The sequence below is a fragment of the Globicephala melas genome, chromosome 7 (assembly GCF_963455315.2).
Source record: "Globicephala melas chromosome 7, mGloMel1.2, whole genome shotgun sequence".
Lineage (NCBI taxonomy): Eukaryota > Metazoa > Chordata > Mammalia > Artiodactyla > Delphinidae > Globicephala > Globicephala melas.
This window is the reverse complement of record NC_083320.1, coordinates 47,551,881-47,576,950: the sequence shown is the minus strand read 5'-3', so window position 1 is coordinate 47,576,950 and position 25,070 is coordinate 47,551,881. Positions and strand designations below refer to the sequence as shown.

At 34.3% G+C, this 25,070-nt stretch overlaps 1 protein-coding gene across 1 annotated transcript; it reads left to right on the top strand.

The window, feature by feature from the left end:
- Nucleotides 1-14,097: 14,097 nt before the first annotated feature.
- COX8C (cytochrome c oxidase subunit 8C) lies at nt 14,098-14,301 on the top strand. Its single transcript, XM_030852817.1, has one exon. It carries the CDS (start codon nt 14,098-14,100, stop codon nt 14,299-14,301), a length of 204 nt encoding a protein of 67 aa, XP_030708677.1.
- The last annotated feature ends 10,769 nt before the right edge of the window (nt 14,302-25,070 follow it).

Sequence of the window (25,070 nt, the reverse complement as noted above, 5' to 3'; positions counted from 1 at the left end):
CACCATACTCCACTACAACTTCATCTCAACAAATAATTACATCCTCAATGACCCTATTTCCAAATAAAGTGACTTTATTTGGTAGAGAGGTTAGAAAATCAATATATGAATTTGGAGGGGACACAATTCAAACCATAACACAGTGTATCATATTGGTTAGTTTTCTCATGTTGAACCTTCCTTGCATTCTGGGATAAATCCCATTGAGTCATGATGTCTAATCCTTTTAATATGCTATTAAATTCAGTGTGCTAGTTTTCTGTTGAGAATTTTTGCATTTATATTCATAAAAAATACTGGTATTTAATTTTCTTTTCTTGTGATGTCCTTACATGGCTTTGGTGTCAGGGTAATGCTGGCCTCATAGTACAGGTTAGGAAATGTTCCTTCCTCTTCCATTTTTGGAAAAGTTTGAGAAATACTGGTGTTATGTGTCATTTAAATGTTCAGTATAATTCACTACTGAAGCCATCTGGTCCTGGATTTTTCTCTGTTGGGAGATTTTTAGTGCCCTGTTTCATCACTACTATTCAACATCATAATAGAACTTTTTTTTACCAGAGCAATTAGACAATAAAAAGACATAAAAGGCATCCAAGTGGGATAGAAAGAAGTAAAACTATCTCTATTTGCAGATGTGAATAGACATCCCCAAATATGCAAATCCACAAGAAGGCTACTAGAACTAATAAGTGAACTCAGCAAGGTTACAGGACAGAATATAAACACAAAAAGTCAATTGTATTCTATACACCTAAAATAAATAATCCCCCCCAAAATTAAGAGCAATTCCCACTACAATAGCATACCTAAATAAAATAATAATCAAGGACGTGAAAGACTTATACAGTAAAAGTTCATAACGTTTCTGAAAGAAATTTTAAACGGACTAAATAAATGGAAAAGACCTTCATGTTCTTATATTTTTGGCAATGCATTATTAGATATGACACCAAAAGTGTGAGCAACATATCTGGACTCCATCAAAATTAAAAACTTTTGTGCATCAAAGGATATTATCATGAAAGTGAAGAGACAACTTGTAGAATGGAGGAAAATATTTAAATATTTTCAAATCATATATCTGATAAAGGTGCAACATCCAGAATAAATAAAAAACTCATGCAACTCGAAATAAAAAACAATTAAAATATGGGCAAAGACTTGAATAGACATTTCTCCAAACAAGATATAAAAATGGCCAATAAGCTTTTGTAAACATGCAGTATCATTGACCATTAGGAAATTGAAATCAAAACCAGAATGAGTTACTGTTTCATACATACTAGGATGACTTTTTTTTTTTTTTTTTAAGGAAAATGACAGGGTTGGCCAGGACATAGAGAAATTAGAATTCTCTTAAATTGCTGTTGGGAATTGCAGCTGCTGTGGAAAAGTCTGGTGGTTCCTCAAAAAGCTAAACATAGAATTACCATATGACTTAGCAATTCCACTCTGAAAACAGGAATTCAAATACTTATACAATAACATTCATTGCAGTGTAATTTGTCACAAGGTGGAAACAACTATTGTCAACAGATGAATGGACAAAAACAATGTGGTATACACATATAGTGGAATACTATTCAGCCATCAAAGAATGAAGCCCTTACACATGCTATAACAGAAATGAACCTCTAAAACATTATACTAAATAAGTGAAATAATCCAGACACAGGACAAATATTTATTCTACTTAAATTATATATTGTATACAATAGGCAAATGCATAGACCTAAAAAGTAGATAAAAAGTTACCAGGAACAGGGGTTGAAGGTAGGAATGGAGATTACTGCTTACAATTACTACTTAATTGTTGCAGTTTCTACTTGGAGTACTGAGAAATTTTTGGAAATAGTGGTGATGATTCCTCACCACTATACATCAAATAGTGGTGATGTAATCCTCACAGTGATTACACTGTGAATGTAATGCCACTGAATTTTACACTTAAAAATGTTTAAACTGAAAAATATTGTATGTTCTATCACAATAAAAGAAATTTAAAACTCTCACCCTTCTAGAGAAACTGAAGATGTTATATCTAACTAGAACTGGACATAGAATAACTGAACAGAGAAAAGCATCAATAAATGAAAAGAGTTACTTACTAGGCACATCTAATGCAGAAAACAGGAAGACCTATTTTAATAGATAAACCTAGACAACTGGATGCAACATTTTTAAAGGTAAGTGAAAAAGGCAATGATGAGAAGAAATGAGTGGTCAGTGAGACACAGTTCTTCTGTTACCCTCTTAAACTGGACTCTGGGAATGGAAATGCAGTAAAACTGACTGGCTGAAATTGTAATCCTCATTGACCATTCAGAAGAAATGCAATCTTTTACAGTTTCTGCAATTCTTTATTATGGATATTCTTTATCATACACTGTAGTGATGCAAAAGGGCTAATAAATAGAACAATGGAAAACTAACCTCTACTATAGTTTTAAATCCTCAAACTAGTGTTCCACAGTAACACTGTTCTTATTTTAACAATATTAATTAGACTTTAAATACTAGGTTTCCCACACTTTTTCTTATTATATTTGCATTATATAAACCTTTCTCATATATTTTCACATCTTCATAATAAAACTAACTTCTTCCCTGTTTTACCTTGTCCTAAAGCTAGCTGTCCCAATGTTGCTAATCTTATGCATCAGTTTCAATAAGGAGCTTATCAGGTCAATAGTTTTATCTCATACTCTATTTTTTTGGAAAACATAGATATCATGACCAAATGCAATGTGCAGTTTCCCACTGCAGCATGGTCAGAAATGCTGGCCTACAGCATTTCTAAGGAAATTTTGTGGGTTTTTTCCTTAATTTATACCAAACTCTAATACTGGACTTGCATTTTTTCCTAAAGAAGAAAGGAGACCAATTACTGAACTAACACATTACTTCATACATAGAATTATGAGTTCACCCTCATATATCCAAGAGAATCTAATTTCATTTGCTGCTTACACTCAATTAAAGGGAATTAAAAACTATGAATCTGAGATATAAATTAAGCATATGGCAAGATGGAGCCCTTGATAAAACTTTGAGGAAAACAGTGATTAGCCCTCAATCTTTGTTGACTTCTTGACCATTCCTCCATCAAGTCAGTTCTTAGACCTCCCTTTTCCATCTGCTTCCCTGTTTCCCTGATTTCTATTTCTTTTTCTTGAGACCATCTTGGTTGTAGAGTGATGCAAGGGATCAAATGTTTGGAATGTGTTAGATTATTTAATTGGGACACAGGCACTGAGTTAACAATAATACAGTGCCTGTACTATAGGCCCCAAAATTCACTGATTCAAAGCTTGCATTTTTGTTTTTAGTATTCAATTATTCAATCTGTAAATCTCAGTCTCCTTAAACTTGTAACACAACCTGTCACTTATAATAGTCACTTGTAAATATAGTAAATTTGTGTTAAAATTAAAGGCACTCACTTTTACTTGTGTCCTTTGTTCAAATAATACTTAGTTTATCATTTTGACAGTGGAGAATTACCGTAAGTATTTACCAGTTTACAAATTTCATTAGGTAAATTCCTTAAGATGGTTCAAGCTATACGAAAAAATTAGTTTATTTTTCTCAAGCATTCAAAATATCTACATCTCAATCTAGACAACAAAGGCTTCCTACCACTTATAAAACTCTTTTAAATTTAATAGATCAGACTTTTAAATTTAAAAAATCAAACACTCAAGTATTTCAAAGCATGAAGAAAAGCATAGCGATTATAAAATTTGTCACTACGATTCTTAAATATATCAAATTAGCAATGCTATGGATTTTTTATAAACATGCACCCATTCAAGTACACCCACACACATATATGAATATTTAAACATTATTATAATTGCAAGGCAGCTTTAAGCTTTGTGACCAAAAATAAAGTTTGGGGTGATGAATTTCATCGATGGGTGTCATTAGAGGGCCTGAAATTACTGAAGATTACCAGGATCACCTCACCACTCTAAGGCTAAGAGCAATGATCAGAGAGGAAACCCAACTGTCAATACTTGCTCAATTGAAGCAGTCATCCCCAAGAGACTATTTGTCCTCTGATACTGCTTAAATTAACTGAACATGTAACCAAAAGAGATTTAAACAAGAGTAACAGGATGTTGTCAAGTAAGGAGTTTATTTTTCCATTAGCAGAGTGAGATCCCATGGAAGGCAAAGGGAAGGAATATTAGAACACTTACAGAAAGATGAAGAAACTGTTTTCTCTGAATACCAAAGTATTGTCTGGGTTAATGTGCAGAACTTGTGGCTGGGACTTCTGGCTATGGCTTTGAGGAATTTAATGAATCCTCCTCCTCAAAAATACGTATAAAATTAGACAGAATTATCAAAACAAACCATATTAGGAATCTGGAAATAGAACAATGGCAAAAAAATTTGGGAAGGTATTATTCATAATTTCAGGTAAGAACAGAGTCTGTTTTTTGCATGGGCGGTGCGGGGAGCAGTGTGGGGCTGCTCCCTTCCTTCTCTCTTCCCATCTTGATCAGCTAGGACAGTTTTCACAGAGCATGGTTGACCACTATAACCAGAAGCTTTGCTTCCAGAAAGGGACACTTGATTTGGGGTGAAAGCTAAAAACTTGTGGTGATTTTTTTTTCATTAATAGTAGGGAACTGAGTGGGAAATAAAGGGCAAAACCTGTAACTCTGCTAGGGATAGTTTGTAGTCCTAGTTGGTACACAGTGCCCTAGCCAGAGAGGCTGGATACTGGAGAACTATGTAAGGGTGAGATAAGCTGTCCTGGCTGACACATTCCTGGCTGACAAAGAAACTATGTACATGCATAAGGGATACTTGAGAGATCCTGAGATCTCTCATCCCTGAGATATTTCAGATATCTGAGAAGTGGAAGCCTAGAAAGACTGGAAGTCTGGCTGTATTTTGAATGCATTTCAACATACATGCAGGTAATTAGGCTAAGGTTTAAATTCTTAAGGACTTGAGTTGTAGGAGCACATGTTTTTCCCCTATCACTGGCTGACAGCTTTGCAGTCTTAGCCTCTTAGACACTAGGCTAAAAAATAATTAGAATAAAAAATATGAGAAGAGATATAACCAGATATATTCTTTGAGATGCAGGAAAGTTACAAAAAATAAAGCAGGATTCAGACTTGCTACAACATATTACCTAAAATGCACAATTTTGTCAATAAAATTAGGAAATATGAAAGAATAAGAAAGCCATGATCCATACTCTGGAAGAAAAGCAGGCACTAAAAATAGACTTTCAGAGGGCCTAGATGTTGGATTTAGTAGATAAATGCTTCAACTATTTTACATATATATATATATGTTTAAAGAATTAAAATAGGATAAAAATGACTCAATAGAGGGAATTTTCTAGTTATTTTTCTGTTATTTCTAGTTCAATTCCATTGTGTTCTAAGAGCAGTCACTATATGATTTCCATTCTTTTAAATTCATTAAGGTGTGTTTTATGGCTCAGAATGTAGTCAGCCTTGATGAATATATTATGTGTGCTTGAAAAGAATGTATATGCTGCTGTTGTTGGAGAAAGTGGTTATAGATGTCAGTTATATCCAGTTGATTGTCCTTATTGATTTTCTGCCTACTGAATCTGCCCATTTATAATATGGGGATGTTGAAGTCTCCAGTGATGATAATTGGTTTATCTATTTCTCTTTGCAACTTTATTAATTTTTGCCTCATGTAGTTTGTCATTCTCTTATTGGGTGTATACATGTTAAGGATTGTTATACTTCTTGGATAATTTATCTTATTATTATGTAATGCCCTTATTTATCTCTGATATCTTTCCTTGCTTTGAAGTCCTCGCTGTCTAAAATTAATATAACTACTCCTGTCTTCTTTTGATTAGTATTAGCATATTATATTTTTCTCCATCCATTTACTTTTAACCTATATATGTCTTCATATTAATGCAATTTCTTGTAGACAACATATACTTAGTCTATTTTTTTACCCATCTGACAACTTGTCTTTTAATTGGTAAATTTAGACAATTGATGTTCAAAGTAATTACTAACTTAAAAGGATATTAGAGGACAAAACTACTAATCTTCCCAAATTTCATAGATCATTTGTTATCACTTTAATGTCAGTGCTTTTACTGGCAAAAAAAAAACTGGAACAAATATAGCTATATTACAAATTAATCATGTTATTACAAATTGATCATGTTTTCAAAAGTAACACTAAATTATAAAATTTCCAGTATCATGAAGAAAAAATGTGCTCTCAAACGTTTCTATGCTATAGCACTTATAAGAATGCCGTTTAATATAATAATGCTATTTAAAGCATTTCAAAAGTTGAAAAGCATAGTGAAATATACTTTTGTGAAGGAGATTATTTTTGATAGTACATATAACTTAAGTCTTTATTTTGATGGAATAAAATCACCTTTGGAATTTCTAAGAAAAATCTTATTTCAAAAATTCTTATTGAAATTCCAAGAAAGTTGTACTAGAGAGGTGATATGATGAAAATTGAAGTTATGAGAATTAAATGATTTGCAATGTGTAAAGCACTTAGAACAGCCTGACACAAAGTAAATTTAAGAGTGCTCAAATGAAATAATTAACATATATTCCCAACTAACCTCTCATTCCTAATTTCTTCCCTGGAGAATTAAAACAATCCAGGAAATCATATTGAAAGGCACCTAGTTTACTTTAGACCAAAAGCAGAGTTAACAGTTATACAATTTTTTCAAAGGCAGTTGGTGACAGCCGAGGGACCTATGGCAAGGAAGTCTTGTGGTACTTTCACGTGAGGTAAAATCATAGATTTGGAAATGTGCTAAGAGTTCTAGGGATAAAAAAGAATAATAAATATACTTAGGAAGTGCTCATATCAGTTAAATTTGGTTCTTGTAAGAGTTAACTAGCTCTTTTTACCCCAATAAATATGTGAAGATGTTATGTTGGTCAGATAAATTGCTCCCAGTGGGCACAGTGGCATCCTTAGAGAATATTGCCACTTGCATCCAGAAAGATCTGAGTTAAGAGAGACAAGAGGTAGTTATGACTTTTCACCTCAATATATGCAAACTACAAATTCTATGTTGATGATCTCAAAAGCTAAATTAAATTGCACACAGGATTTTAGATATATATCCTGATGCTCTTGAATGCCACGAAGAGGGATGGCTTCAAATATTTACTGAGCTTCTACTACATCTCAGGCACTGCTCACATTGGGTAATACAGAAATAAGTAAAACAGTTTGCAGCCTCTGGCTCAGTATAGAATACAAGGAATATATATTAACTGATAATCACAATAATGTAAAATAGGTAGTATGGCTAATATAAACAAAACATGAAAGATAAATGAAAAACATATCTAAATGTACCAAATAGCATAATCTTTAAATCACTGAACTTTCAGTTCCATAGTAATTATATAAATAAATTTGTAGAAAATGAAAATACAAATATGTCTTCTGTAACAAAAAAAATAACTGTACAACTGATGGAAATATAAGCAATATAAAGAACTGTATTATATCACCATCATAGAAAAGAATCTGGAAGTCAGATATAAAAACATGTAAAGAAATATTTATAAATATGCATGTATATAAGTAGAAGTCTGGAAAGTGATATGGGAAATTGAAGCAGTTGTTTTAGCTCTGAGGAGCATTTACTTTTTTCTTTTATAAAATATTCTTGGGGTTAAAATTAATAAGTGAATAGCTATATTGATCTTCCTTTCTGCTATTACGTTAATTATCTACTACTTCTGTTATTACATTATCTATCATGGAGTACATGTCAAAACACGTGGGTTTTGGTTAATCCATATTTAAATATTATAATGTGGTGAATAATGACAGAGAGTTGAGAAACAAACACACCTGGGTGCATATTTTCTCTCTGTCACCCAGTACCTGGGACAGGTTACTTATTCTTGCTGTACAATGGGATACTAAGAATTCCCATTTCACAGAGATGTTGTGGAAGAATTATTGAAGCATGTAGATGATGCTCAATAACTGTTATTACTCTCAATTATTATCAACTACTGACTTTGTTTAGCAATTTCACTTTACAGATGAGAAAACTGAGATCGAAAAAAGTTAATAGACTTACCCAAGGTCATAGATCATAAAATTTAAAGCCAGATTTACAACTATTTATTCTAAATAACAGCTACTTTGCTGTATGTTGATGAATTTTAGTTAAATTTACCATTACTTCAATTTTTTCTAAAATTAATGAATTGTATAATTCACAGATAATTTTCATTCAGATCAAATATCCTCAATGCCCTAATATTCCTTCACAGGCCAGAAATATTCACTCCACTATTGAGTCTTGTGCACATGTTCCATACTCTATAAAAACATGAGGAAAAGGTAAAAAATCTCACCTAGCCCCACTCCACACCTGGAAGCCCTTTCTGCCTTGCAGTGAGAAAACTATTTCCAGCTAATAATTTGGAAAAAATCACAGGATCATGTTGTTCGCTTTTCTCTTCTCAAAGGATCACAGACTTACACTGCATTTTGTCCAATGTCCAAAAACAATTATTTCATATTTTTCGTCTGCCTTCAGATTTTGTTTTTGCCGAAGGAGAAAGGGTAAATCCAGTTCATTACTCTGTCATAGATGGAAAGGGAAGTTATTATTTTATTTTTACTCTTATTTTAAAATTTTATTAGAAAACTATTAGGTAGTTTTAGTTGGAAACTTCCTAGCAGATCAGCTAAAAGATTTTATACACTAGAGTTTAATCAGTTCAGTTCATGATCAAGACAGTTTTATATACATTCCTTGTGGAGCACATGAATTTCCTCTGAGCTTAGAACACCAAGTCTAAATATCCCTGACCTTAGAGAACTCTTAGTTAGAGTGTATGAGTTTAGTTTTTTATTGACTTGAGAAGTGTGGTTTAGATAAATCACTTTTTGATGTTCTAAACAGTTTCATCACATCATTCAGAACAATTATATTTTGTGTTTAAGACTCCCGTTGCTAATATGTGCCAGGCTCTGATATTATATATTTATAAATATTTTACATCTGATCATCTTTTATCGATGATTACACAAAAGATTCCAAAATTCACAAGCTTCAATTTCTTTAAAAGTTTGAAATAGGGTATTGTCTTAACTAAGAAATAAGAGTTTCAAAATAATACTATAACACAATCAGATAATTGATCATTATCAATATGTTTTGCTATAAATTATATACTCATTTTCTGAAAATTATATAATTCTAACTTGCTGACAGCCTATTTTAAACACTGAATAAACTATTTTACTCTCTAATGTATTTCACTTATGATTTATTTTTTATTGCAGTATAAGGAAAAAGAAAGCAGCTGCATTCTCCAGCTGTGACAAAGTGTTTCAATATATGAGGCAAGCAACATCAGTAATAAATAAAGCAATTTACTTCTTTACAAAAATGACTATCTCTATTTAATATCAAAGCTGTGGTAATATCAAAGCTAGTGGTAGAGACTAGCAGCTGGTATGGCTAAAGTGAATACTCACAGGGAAATTAGGTTGCCACCATATCAGCTATATTATGCTCACAAAGGCATACTAAGATTCCTGTGGAAAACATTTAAGTGCTTTCCTTTTGAATTCACTACCAAGAAACTATCTTATTTCACTTAGGTCACTGATAACAATTGAGTGACAGAATGCAGTCCATTGTTGCTACCACAAAGCAGTTAACTTCCACTTCCCATTGTAGGCAAAGAGTCCAGAGTGTCCTTTAATGTAAATAAGTAATATACTAAATTCATAAAATTGATGCAAAAAAATAAAATTATATTGAATCTCCAGCAGTTGCCATGTTTCTAGAACAGCTAGGGGCTGTGGAAATAGAGTATGTTCCAATATGAAGCTTTCAGGTAATTCATCATTTTACACACACACACACTTCCCCAGTTATCAACTATCACAAGTTAGACTACTATGATAAAATTAAAACTTCCCAAAGGGACTTCAGAACTAGTTGTATTTTTGAGCAACCACTAATCTATAAGGATCTATAATTAGACTGAATTTGCTAATGTCATTTTCACTAGAGAAACCAGGCAACTACCCAACAGGTATTTTTCAACCATCGACCTGGAATCATATTTTCACACTAATATTTGGATATTAGAGATCAAGGCATCATCTATTCCTGGATCCAGGTATGTGTCTTGAATTTACATATGTCAACGACTAAGATGCACTGTGTTCATATTTCATTGAAATAACTATAGCTTATATTTGGATATCACCTTATAGTTTACATTATATTTTTTGTATATTAATATATTTAATAACTATGTAAGATGGATATGAGAGTGTAACAGAGAAAAACAAACCTGACTTCATATTGGATCTATTCCTTTAGCTCTAACCCTTGTGCTCTGTTGCCTGTGCTTAGTCATGCTGGCTGTGCACCTTTGTAAAAGAATGTTACCTATAGCCTGAAATATACATGATAGGCTCTGACCTTTAAAGGTATAACACTTTTCCATTTATATAGAGATAAAAAGTTGCAAAACAGAAAATAACATTTGCCTTCTTGGAGGCTCACAAGAACATTGTGAAGGACAGCTGCAAGAACAAAGGATTTCTTCACCAAGAAGTCTGCAACCTTTTAGTATAAAAGAAGCCTGAATTCTAACTCGGGTAAGATGGCTCTTTGGACACTAGTCCACCATCTTTTTGGTTCAGTCTGCTGGATTTCCAAATAAAGACACTAGTCCTTGCCCCAACAACTTGTCTCTCATTTATTGGCCTGTCATGAAGCGAGCAGTATGATCTTGGACTCAGTAAAAAAGGAATTATTGCCCCACTTGATATGAGACCATGAATTTCATAAGGGTAAATAATAGCCTAATGCTACATAGCAGTCATTTGCAATCTGTTTGCTAGACTGTGAAAAGGGAAAATTCCACAGAATAACTGTCAAAGTCATTATCATTACACTAATACACCAACTTTTGGAAATAAGTTAATGGTAGGGAAAAAAAAGCTTATAATAGATAATGGAGAAAGGAAATGATTACAAAGGAATTTCTGTTAACTTGCATGTTTTCATCAGTATTTTATCCTATATCTTTTTACTGTATCAACTGAAATAAGTTTCTGCATATAAAACCACATTATATATTATTTGTGGAGAAATTCTGTATTCTGAGAGTGCTAACAATCTTGTCAACTTGCTTGAGCTACTAAATGCCCAGCAGGTACATACTGATAAGAATTTTTATACCCCAAAGGTCTGACACTGAGGACAAATTGGAGAATTTTTCCATAGCTGTCGAATAGTACAACATGATTATAGAAAACTAATAGGTAACTTAAAAGGCCACTTCTTGGTTTTCTATATCTCATAAAATGGTCAGTGAAGTAAAAATTATTTTCTCAATAATAATAACAGTAATATGAAGCAGCAGAAGAGAAGGAAGAAGAAGAAGAGGAAGAAGAGAAGGGGGAGGGGAAGAAGAACAAGTTTGCCTTTTTCATGCTACTTTCTTAAGTATTCCAGACCACGTGATGTATATTACAACTGAATGAATAAGCTCTGTTCTATTGAACCAAACATGAGATTTCTAAAATGATAAGATGCCACTCTTCTTGCTATTTTTGTTTTAAAGTTATTTTTATAGTTATATAAATATATAGAATATTTTATAAATATTTCATAATATATTCATTTTAATTATATTGTTTTATATTATATACAATACCTATTTTAAATGAATATTCTAAAAGTTCTCCATTTAAATTTCTAATATGAAAAATATAGATAGAATTTACCCACTTTAAGGGTCTCCACAATTTTTAAGAATTTTATAAGTTTCTGAGAGAAAATTTTGAGAGCCACTCCCTTAAATTATGTTTTAGAGTATGTTACACCAGGTACATAACTAATATATTCATCTTTTCAAATGGGCAAAGAGTTCTGCTTGTGCTACATATAATATAATGAGTTCTTTTTGTCTGGTCTACTAAGTTAAAATTTTAGAATAAATATTTTCTATGGAATATTTTAAAAATACTCAAATTATCATTAAGCATAGGTAAATGAAATAAAAATTCATATTAAGGATGTGGGTCAAAATTTGTTATTTAATTTGATAGTTTATCATTATAGGTAAAGAATTTTCCTTTTCATAGTCATGACAATTTATTATTATATTGGTGAGTGACTATAAAACTTATCTGTATAAGGAGTAGTATATTTTGAAGTAGAGAGAAAACATGTAAACAGTATTCTGGCAATGGTCAAAGTGGATTATATTAAATGACTTCAGTAATAGCACTCTCTTCTTTGGTGTTCAAAACAATAGATCTAAAAGGTTCCTGACTGCAAATTTTGAGAATCACTCAAAGTCACATGCGTATTAGAAAATTTCTTTTCAATGAATGTAATTGTCCTCCCTTATAACACAAAATATTTAAAATAATCAGAAGTTAGAAACAACCTATAAAATAAGAATGCTAAAGTTAAAACTAAAGTAATTTGAAAGTATACTATGGGATGTAGATTGGCATATTTTAGATTACCTGAATAATCCCATAATTCTGTCTTTTACAATTTCTAGAGTATGGATATATGATGTTACATTTTCACTTAGAAAACTGATTTAACACATATTATGTGTCACAAATTGTGAGTAAAACTGGAACACGAAGTTAAGATTGATGTCTCAGGCCTAGATGTTACAAAATTTCCAGTCTCTTAGTATGAAAAGTATATATGTATATTATTTGTTAAGTTTTGATATATATATATATACACACACACATATATAAATATACACACACATACACATAAATATAGATATAAATATAGGTATAAAAGGGTGTGAAGACCAATTCTTAATCTATGTAGAAGCTGGGAAGACCTGAAATAGACTAAGGGGTTCTATCAGTCTACTGCGGGTCATGAAGTTCTGATACAATACTATGATGGTTGGTCATTTTGCATGAACTTGGGGAGGTTCATTTCATTATTAAATTTAACTGAATATTTAGTTTGTTTTGTTATTCTTCCACGGAAATCTAAAAAATCTAGCTTGATCTGAGTTATGCTAGTTCTGCCTGTCTTAGTATAAAAGTTAACCTTTATTCTATCTTGGTTTACTTTGTTTCAGCACCAACTTTTGGTCCATATTCAACTGTTTTATTCTTATTGGAAGAAAATTATATATTATATAATTTTTTATCATGGATCATAAGAGTAAAACTAAATTTATCACCACTGCCTAAATTAAAGATTTTTGGTTACACTACTTTATTAACCTAACCACCTGCTTATGCTTCAATAGTTAAATAAACATCTTAATTTATGAAACTAATTGTATATACAACTGCAATTGTACTAGTTAGGAATTATTACTAGAGCTCATACATTGAAAATCTAGCAATCTAGTTAAACTAGCTAATCCCAGTTGTCTTGCATTGGGAAAGAGTTTAAGTAAACCATGCTAATAATAAAGGATACTTCTCTAACAACAATCAGTGCTCTTCTACTCATTTAGCTGTAAGGACAGATAGGGCTCCTTAGCAAAGAAAATAAAATCATGCATTGAAACATTTTCTTCACTATGTAAAGCAATCTATTAAAATATCAACACTGTGATTCCCTTGCAGGTATGAAGAAGCAACTGCCTCAAATCAATCATCTGAGCTCCTGATGTGGTTAGTTTTATGTCAACTTGACTGGTGCCCACGGGGTGGCCAGATATTTGGTCAAACATATTTGTGGGTCTGTGAGGGTGTTTCTAGATGAGATTAACATTTGAATTCATAAAAGCAAGTAAAGCAGACTGTCCTCCCCAATGTGAATGGGGCTCAACCAACCCATTGAAGGAATGAATAGACTAAAAGACTGAATAAGAAAACTTATTTCTAACTGCTTGACTGTCTTCAAGCTGGGACATCAGTATTCTCCTGCATTCAAGCTCAGTCTGGAACTTACACCACTAGCTGGCTCTCCTGCATCTCCAGTTTGCTAACTACAGATCTCAGATCTTATGTCAAAAAAACTCGCCTCGCATCACTTCGCTTCACCTCACCTCGCCTCGCATCTTCGCCTTGCTATGCCTCAGCCGAGTCATGCCACGCCTGCCGGTTCTCTGCCTACTTCCCAGCTGCCACGTGACCCTGCTGGTCCTGCAGCCTGGTCAGCGCCTGGCCCACTCGGAGCCTCCCCGCCAGCACCCCGTGTCGACCGTAGAGGTGGCTATTGCCCTCGTGGTGTTTTTTACCACCTTCTTAACCCCTAGTGGTTATGTGCTAAGCAATATGAACCAGTTCTGAAGACGGTAGTGGGAGAAGATGTAGAGCAGCTGTTAACGTCCAACAAACTTTCAAAAAACGCTGTGGCTTCTTTAAATGAGTAAAAGTGCTTAGTTGGGTTGATGATGCAACCGCTGTGGGTATTCACTTTCATAACCACATGCTTATGGTAAATATTTTGCACTTTTTTTTGTATTGTGTATTATAGAAAGTTGTATAGTCATTTAAAAATGTTAAATAAGATTGAGACAGTTGTTCATGCTTGGTAAAAAAAAAAAAAAAAAGAGAGAGAGAGGTGTCTTATATTGATACGACACACACACACAGAGTCAAATTCTCAAAAGCAAAGAATACAACAGTGTTTGCCAGGGGCTGGGGGGATGGAGAAAATGGGGAATTGTTATTTAATGGGCATAAAATTTCAGTTACACTGGATGAATAAATTCTAGAATATATGCTGCGCAACATAGTACATATAGTTTACAATACAGTATTGCGCTCTTAAAAATTTAAGAGGGTAGATCGCATGTTAATATCTCATCACAATAAATAAATAAACAAGAAAACTCTGGAAGGTACTGCTATGTATATTACCTTGATTGTGGTGATGGTATCAAAGGTGTATCAAAGGTGTTTGCATATGTCCCAATTCATCAAACTGTACACATTAAATACATGCAGCATACATATAAATGATAACTCAACAAGGCTGTTAAAAAATAGGAAATTTCCTCAATCTGATCAAATGAATCTAAAAAAAAATCTACAGCCTAGATTTTCAATAATGAAGGAAACCTGAATATTTACCCTGTGTAATCAGGAAAAGGGTAATGATTCCCACTTTCAACATTCCTGTTCAACATTGTTCTGAAGGCCCTAGCCATTGCAATAAGGCAAAAAAAAATCAATAAAAGATAAAGCCAGGAAAGTAAGAAGTAAACCTTTTGCAGATAGTATGATTGTTTAAATAGAAAATTCCATGGAATCCACAAGAAAACTACTAATATTTATGAATTAATACGGCAAAATTCAAGGATAAAAGATTAAAATACCAAAATCAGTTGTACTTTTGTTAACTAGTGGCAACAATTAAAAAAATAAAATATTTAAATTTCCATTCACTATACACAAAATAAAATATTCATGAAAAGTCTAACAAAAGATGCACTATTTCTCAACAATGTAAATTACATATCGTTAATGATAGAAAATAAAAGACTACTAGGTGGAGAAATATTCAATACTCATGGACTGAAACACTTAGTATTTTTAAGATAGTAACGCCTCCCATTTCAACTATGCATTAAATACAATTCCAATCATACAAGTCGACAAGCTGATTCAAAAATGATTTTGAATAAAAAGAAAAATCTGGAAGACTTATTCCACCTAATTTTGAGAATAAAGCTACAAAATCAAAACTGTTTGGTATTAGTGAAAAGATAATATACATCAATGTAACAAAATGGAACATCCAGAAATAGGCCACATATATAGGGTCAATTTGTTTCTGACAAAGATGCCAAAGCAATTAAATTTAATCTGTATGCATAAAGATTGAGCATTCTCCCTTTTCTCATGCCATGAAGAAAAAATGAACTCAAAATGAAAAGCCTACCTAAATATTCAACTAAAAATGATAAAATTTCTTAAAGAAAACAGTTTATTTGTAATCTAATAAAGATTTTTTAGATAAATTAACAAAACATGGAACATAAAAGAAAAAATTGTAAACTGCGACTTCATTAAAAAAAGTGTTCTTGGGCTTCCCTGGTGACGCAGTGGTTGAGAGTCTGCCTGCTGATGCAAGGGACACGGGTTTGTGCCCCGGTCTGGGAAGATCCCACATGCCGCGGAGCGGCTAGGCCCGTGAGCCATGGCCGCTGAGCCTGCGCATCCGTAGCCTGTGCTCTGCAACGGGAGAGGCCACAACAGTGAGAGGCCCGCGTACCGGAAAAAAAAAAAAAAAGTTTTCTTCAAGGACTTACCCGGTTGTCCAGTAGTTAAGACTCCACACTCCCAATGCAGGGGACCCAGTTCCATCCCTGGTCAGGGAAGTGGATCCCACATGCCTCAATTAAAAGATCCCACATGCCTCAACTAAGACCCGGCGCAGCCAAATAAATTTTTTTTTTAAAGTATTCCTCAAAAAACATTATACAATGAAGAGAAAAACTGTTGAGCTGCCAGGTGTCAAGGTGGTAGATTACCGACAATGAGCCAAACCAAAAGTAACAATCAAAGCTTTGTTCACTTACTGTGTGTGTTTGTTAGCACTGCCATAACTGCCTAAACCATACCACAGACTGGGTGGTTTAAACTTACAGTTCTAGAGGCTAGAGATCAAGATGTCAGCAGGGTTGTTTCTTCTGAGGCCTCTCTCCTGGGCTTGTAGATAACCATCTTCTCCCTATGTCTTCACGTGATCTTCCCTCTGTGTGTCTTTGTCCTAAAATTCTCTTCTTATAAGGACACCAGTCATACTGGATTAGAGTCCATGCCAATGACCTCATTTAAACTTATTACCTCTTTAAGTCCATATTTCCAAATACAGTCACATTCTGAGGTACTGGAAGTTAGGACTTCAGCATATGAATTGTTCGGGGACACAATTTTCCCCATGATACTGCGATAGTGCAGGCAAGAAGCAAAGAAAAAGAAAAGTATAGGCTAGCCAATGTTCCATTTTTCCCCATGGAAGGGTACCGGCAGAGGGTCAGTCAGATGATATGCAGCACAGTGGGGGAAATCATCTCAAGGCTGAGGATCCTGAAAAAGAAAGAAAGAAAAAGAAACCCTCCTGCCTTTTATAGACCCAGGTGGCCAGGAGCAGGGGGAGGGAGATGTGGTAGGAGTGAAAAAGTGCTGAGTCAGAGTGGAGCAAATATTTTAGCAAGAAGGTTTCAGCTGAGGCACCTAAAATGTGCCTCAGCTGTGGGCTCTGAATGGCAGCACCTACTTTAGGAATGCTGATATGCATATGAACATGGCTCTCCCAGAAGTGGGGGGCTTTGTCCTTGTCTGCCACTCTCTCCATAGTTACAGTCTCAAGAATGGTTTTTCATGAATACAGTGTATAAATACGTGAAAGTCTACATTTTAAATATAAAATTAGGAACACATATTCTAGAAGCAATTAAAATAAATTTGTCAGGGTACTGATAAAGGAACTGTGGAAATAAACTAAGACAGCCCAAATGAGAATGAGCAAATGAGATTTATTCAGAGCCTGCTATAGCAAGGGAGTCAGCCATCAACCCTTTTGTTGGCAGAGACTCAAAGGCAGACAGATGAATGGGAAAGCTTTATATGGAAAGAAAAAAAAAGGAAGGCTTCAGTATCCTCTGATTGGAGGCTGTTGCCCTGGAGAAGCCGTAAGCAGACTAACTAGAAGTGGAGCAACCTATACAATTGGTTAGGGGAGCACACTTGGCTTTCTCTGGTTGATCCTAAGTTGGAAGCAGGGGCAAAAATTAGAGAAGCCTCCGTTACTGATCAAGTCCTGGCTGTTTTGGGTCAATGGCTACTGAGGCTGTTGTTTAGCTTCCTGGACTGGTTGCTGCAGGTTGAGGGTCAGAATTCTACTTTTATATATGGTTTTGAGATAGGCTGGGACCGGGACCCTTTACTGGAGTGCTTGCCCCTGGACAGACATCTCCTTCTTGAGCAACAGAATACAAAGAAACTATAAGGGATTAAAAATAACTGCATGCATGCACAGTTGGGGCAAATTATGAACAGTAAGATAGAAAAAGGCCAAAAACCAACTGACACGTCTGAGGTTCCAGGAGCAAAAGCAGGGTACTGCACATGATCCCTGCACACAGCACCACCAAGGGGGTACGCAGACCACCTAAGCCACCCTTCCGGCTCACCCACCCATCTGCCCCTACTCTCACCACATTTAAGGAACCAGCTTGCCCCACCCTGGGGGAGCAAGCAAGGGCACCTGTTACTTGTTTTCACTCCCTCTTGCTGAAGCAGGAGTCCCAGTAAAGCCTTGCTTAAGTTTCTCATCTGACCTCTATCAATTTCTATTTGATTAAGGAGTCCAAGGACCTAGGTTGGTAACACTTTGGCTATTGTCCATTTATATATTCAATCTCTCAGTGAGAAAGCAGTAAAAAATTAGTGCAGAATTTTATGACCAACTTATACTGTCAATTGCTGAATAAAGCCCAAGTAACATATATTCTTTTGCATTTTTTTTCTGGAGTTTATATGTGGAATTGAAAGTAACATTAAATATGTAATTAGAATTAAAATTACATTGTAAAGTAGGAAAAGTGTGCACAAAATTAAGTGAAATAACCATGAATGTACTACAAGATACTGAGGAGGAAAAATCAAAGCCTGGAGTTTCCCAGAAGACAGTGAATGCAATGCAAGTCACAAATAAGGCATAACACAAGATCAGCAGATTAGAGATCCTAAAGGCAAATTATAATTTTTTAATTTACCACATTTTTTTCCAGAAAAAAACAACAACTTGGAGTAGTATTTAGAACAGGCACATATTCCAAGGCATTGAAAAAATTAATGACTGGAGAACAAACCAAATTTTAAACTGTCTCGCAGCCAGGGTAAAAATAAATGTTAATTGCATTTGCTCTCTTTAATTGAAAGAATGAACAATACCGAAACCTCAAAGAAGGGAATCATGTTTTAAACACGAAAAGAAATTTCTCATAGTCTGGTAGTTTGATATGATGATAAATAGTGTAGTCTCTAAAATCAGACTGCCTCAGATCAAGTCCTATCTCTGCCACTTATAAGCTGGTTGTTTCTCTCTATAACATGAAATTCTTGTCATGGTTATGTAGCATATATTTAAACCACTTAAACATAACACCTAGCACCTCATTTAATATCTCTTCAAAATTAGCTATAAATATATTATTCACATAAGAAATAAGTATTGAGTGCTGAAAACTGTCTAGTCACTATTTTAAACACTGGGGATACAACAGTAAGCCAAATAGACATGGTCCCTGGTTTTATAGTTGCATTATGGAGCCATATAAATACTATAAAGAAGATTAGGGCAAAGTAAGAGTTAGCCATACTGCAGAGAGAAGTGTTCTATATATAGAATAGTCCAAGAAGAACTTCTACACAGTAACTTTTGAACATAGACCTGAAAATAGGGGAAAAGTCACAGGGAAAGGTAGAAGAGTGTGTTTGATAGAAGGAACTTTCTGAAGTGTCACACACATGTCAATGCATTCTTAGCATGTTCCAAAAACAACAGGGCCATATTGGTGAAATGGAAACCATGACATGCTTTGAGCAGAGCAATGATTTGATTTTATTTTGAAAGTATTATACTGGCTACTCTTAGCAGCATGAACTATAGGGAGGCAAGACAGAAGAAAGATCATTATCTTTGTCAATGTCTCCCCCACCTTTCCCCCATATATATCATCCATCCATTCATTTATCTATCTATCTAGAGTATATTATATAATACACATATATTATATGTATAAAAGAAGACCAGCTATTATATTTGCCTTGTTCATCTAAGGTGATATAACGAGAACTCTTTTGGAGAGAATTTTTAAAACAGAAGTAAATAGAGGGTATTGTTTTGCTTTGGTTTTTGTATTCTGTTTGTCTTGCTATAATTTTAATAAAAGATGACGGCCTGGGAAAGTGAAATTCAATGAAAGCAAGGTTGTAAGCATCTAAGATAAGTATGCCTCAGTTTGGATCTTGGTTCTGTGACCTTGGACAAATTACTTAACCTCCCTGTGATTCAGTTTCTTCATCTTTAAATTGGAATAATGCTAGGACCTACAGCAAAGTTGATATTTTTGTTGTTGAGAATAAAGTCAATATATATAAAATACTTAGGAAAATGCCCAATTTAACAAGCATTTAATAAATATGAGTTATTATTCTTATTATTGAAGAAAGAGAAAAATGATTTGATTGACCAAACATCATGTGGCTCTAAAAGAATATTTTAAATTCTAACTTAACTAGTAGAATTGTGTCAGTGTAGGTGATTTTGCTTAGCAGCACAGTGGTGAGCCTCTGGGTCAGACACTCTGAAGGACAGCAGCCATCTGAGGTCTTTTATAGACTGAGGTTTATCATACAGATGGCTAGCAGGTGTTGAGTGCAGTTTTGCAGGGTATGCAAAGCAAACAGTCTCTAAATGGCGTAATCTAAAAAATCTGAGTTTGGTGCCTGTGGGCTTTGGAGCTAATGGGCCCCAGCCTGCTATGAAGAAATAATCACCATAGGCCCAATAGACAGAGGCCATCTTTGCCTTGTTTATATAACAGAGCCTCCCATGAGTCCCATGTGATGTGGACATGACTGGTTCAGAGTCAAGTCTGTAGTCAGGGACCCTGAAATAGCAGGGTCCCAAAAAGCAGGTGCCCGAAGAAAAATATGACAGAGAAGTAAAGAGGGCTCCTCTTCCACTCAGGATGAAAGGAAGCCTGAGAGGGACAAGCGCTGTCAGTGGGCACTTTTTAAGACACGGAGATCAGGTTCTTTGTTACTCTGGCATGGACTTTTGTTGCAAAGGCTATCTGGGCAGTGACCAGAGGATACGAATGACAGAAGTGTTCTGTGCCTCACCTTAATAAGAGATCCCATAAACCATATTTCCACACACCTCTTGTCATTTGTAGACAAAGTCTGAGAAGCCTGAGAGACCAAGCATTTTACCTAGAGAGACTGAATGTTTCCTTAAAAGATTCTTGAATCACTTATCTATACTAAGTCTAGCTCTTTTGTTGATTTTCCTTTGCCTGCTATCCAAGATAGGGGTTGGGGATGGCCTGTGAGGAAAAAGAAACCATTTATAGACAAAGAAATCACCTTTCATCTGATCACAGCTGTGGTTGTTTGAGGATTTTTTCCCAGGCTTTCTACCTACTCATTATTTGAGATTATGGTATTGCGGGGGATGGGGGGGCGGGGGCGGGGGAGGGAGGTGTGGTATCTGTGTTTGGTAAAAAACTTTTATGGTTGCTTGTATTTTCTTTAGTTCTCAATTTATTCAGTTTACAAATTTAAAAAACTATTTTCCTTTTAAACTCCTAAACATGGTTTATAATCTGGTGTATTCAATTATAAATATAGTAATGTGGGTTATCATTAAATACCTTTATTTGGAAAATTTGTTTTTTTAACAACTTTATTGAGGTATACAAAAAACTACACATATTTAAATATGCCATTTGATGGGTTTAGACACAAGTAAACATCTGTGATGCCATCAGTATAATCAAGGTAGTAGACATATCCAACACCCCCCAAAGTTTTCTTGTGTCCCTTTATTGTTGTTTAATTTTTCAGTAAGAACACTTAACATGAGGTATACCTTCCTAACAAATTTTGGAGTGCACCATGCCTTATTGTTAGCCATAGGCACTATTATACAGCAGATTTCTAGAATTTACTCACCTAGCATAACGGAAACTTTGCATCCATTGAACAACAGCTCTCCATTTCCCTCAACCCCCCAGCCCCTGGCAACCACTATTCTACTCTCTGTTTCTATGAGTTTGACTATTTTAGAAACCTTAGATAAGTGGAATCAAATTTAATGCCCAATTAATTTTCATTTTCATTTCCATGAGTAAATTTCCCTAAATATCTAGTAATGTTTACAAACTTAATTTTATCAATTCTGTAAGACATTTCAAACTACATCTGAAAATGTAATCTATTTCTCTCAACCATTTGCAATACCTACTTCCAAATGTTTGAAAAACTCTTTTACATCTAATAAATCAGACTTTTTTCAATCTCCTCCAATGCTACAAATAAACATACAGACAAGCACAATGATTTTAAAACTTGTCACTACACTTGTTAAATACAATTTAAACCAATTAATGTTATATTTAAATCTACTATAATTCTATAAATACAAACATTAATTTAAATCTATGAATGTTATAGAATTTGATTTAAAAATCACACAAACACTCCCATGCAGACATGCATAAATATGGATAATTATAGACATAGGGGACAGTGTTAAAAATAACTACATCAACTTCGTAAACACTGATCCACTTACAGACACCTCCCATCTTCTCTCATTCCCACATACATCATATTCAAACCATCCATACATGTCCATATCCAAAAGCATAAGACCCATTGTTCCAAAAGCATACATAAACTCATATTTACATATACATATTTAAATATAACTGGAATGGATTTATAAATATTGTTGGAAAAATATCAATCCTAAAATAATCTTGCCATATTAATATATTCTAATGATTTAAATACACATGTGGTATAATAAATAATACCAAAATTCTTATAAAAATTGAATTGCTTCATTTGGTATTGCAATATAAAATATTCACATAAAGAAATCTTGTAGAATTGGCAACAATATAGCATATCTGTTCCTTTGTGTTTAAAGCACATCATTTCTTAGGTGAAGATTAGCTCCAGATCTCTAAGGAGTCACTTTTAGTCCTCAAAGTGAACATTGTGAAGAATGGGACATTCTTACATAATAGGTTTCCTTAGATTTGTCACCTATTTCAGCCAGGTTTAAGATTATTTTAGACTTTGCATCTTTTAATCTGAACATCAGAGTTTTCGCAGCAACTTTTGAATAAGCTTATTACTAAGTCATGGAGTTGGAGATGACTAGTTGAGAATGGCCCTTGCAAAATAGCACCTGAGCTGTATACCCAGTAGTAATAGGATTTGCAAAGTGAAGCAAACAAAAAGTCTAATTCATTCTCTTTAGATTTTAAAATAAAAGGGATCATTTTACATAGTAAATAATTAATTCATTTCTCAAAATGATAAGCCCCTGCTAGTTACCTTCTGAATAAAAAACTATTTTTATGGTTTTGGATATATGTAAAGAGAAAGTTTTAATGCTTAAAAATATATGTAGATTCCAAAATGAATCTGAGGATACAGTATATTTAAATATACTTCAATATTAATGTTGAAATATGTTATAATTCATCAATGAGTTTATTTTTGGTTTCAGTATGAATTCATAATTAGACCAAACATGGTTTGAACAGTATATATTTGCAATGAAGAAACTGAATATTTGGGGTAATTGAATCATAAATTTTACCCATTATACCTGGACTTTATGTCTATATCCTTCAAAAGAGCTCTAACATCCTTAATTGCATCCTGTATTATTTTTGTAAAATAGCTTTGCACAATTTATTGCACAATTATTTCAGAACAATATGAGGACACAGAGATATCACATTCATTTTATTTTCTTTCCATTGTGTTTTATGGTTGTGTGAGGAACTGTGGTTCTATAATTTGTATTTTGTTTGAATATTGGACACTACATTAATTTAATTGAAATTTTTAAAAACTTAACAATCGTCCACAGTGAAGAAATACTATTTCAACATTTTTGGTAAATATAGAGATGTACCACCAGATCTCCCACAAGGAAGGCTGACTGCATAACAGTGGAGAGGAAAGTCAGCAGACAGCTTCCAGCTCGTAAGTTCTTCAGAGCCTGCCGCAGCTGCAAACACCTAACCTCACCCAACTTCATGCCCTTCCCAGGAAACCTGTATCCAGACTGAAAGAGATAAGGAGACAAGGGCCTTGCCCTTTTGAACCAACTGGGTATCATCTGATGGGCAACACTCCTGAGAGCCCCTTGCCAGGTTGACCAAGGCTTTTCTTTTATTTTTTTTTCTTTTTTCCTTTAACATCTTTATTGGAGTATAATTGCTTTACAACGTTGTGTTAGTTTCTGCTGTATAACAGAGTGAATCAGCTATATGTATACATATATCCCCATAATGCCTCCTCCTTGCATCTCCCTCCCACCCTCCTTATCCCACCCCTCTGGGTGGTCACAAAGCACCGAGCTGATCTCCCTGTGCTATACAGCTGCTTCCCACTAGCTATCTGTTTTACATTTGGTAGTGTATATATGTCAATGTTACTCTCTCACTTCATCCCAGCTTACCCTTCTCCCTCCCCATGTCCTCAAGTCCATTTTCTATGTCTGTGTCTTTATTCCTGTCCTACCCCTAGGTTCTTTAGAACTTTTTCTTTTTAGATTCCATATATATGTGTTAGCATATGTGTTAGCATACAGTATTTGTCTTTCTCTTTCTGACTTACTTCACTCTGTATGACAGACTCAAGGTCCATCCAACTCACTACAAATAACTCAATTTTGTTTCTTTGTATGGCTGAGTAATATTCCATTGTATATATGTGCCACATCTTCTTTATCCATTCATCTCTCAACTTAGGTGGCTGCCATGTCCTGGCTATTGTAAACAGAGCTGCAATGAACATTGTGGTACATGACTCTTTTTGAATTATGGTTTTCTCAGGGTATATGCCCAGTAGTGGGATTGCTGGGTCATATGGTAGTTCTATTTTCAGTTTTTTAAGGAACCTCCATAATGTTCTCCATAGTGGCTGTATCAATTTACATTCCCACCAACAGTGCAAGAGGTTTCCCTTTTCTCCACACCCCTTCTAGCATTTATAGTTTGTAGATATTTTGATGATTGCCATTCTGACAGGTGTGAGGTGATACTTCATTGTAGTTTTGATTTGCATTTCTCTAATAATAGTGATGTTGAGCATCCTTTCATGTGTTTGTTGGCAATCTGTATATCTTCTTTGGAGAAATGTCTATTTAGGTTTTCTGCCCATTTTTGGATTGAGTTGTTTGTTCTTTTGATATTGAGCTGCATGAGCTGCTTGTATATTTTGGAGATTAATCCTTTGTCAGTGGCTTCCTTTGAAAATATTTTCTCCCATTCTGAGGGTTGTCTTTTCAT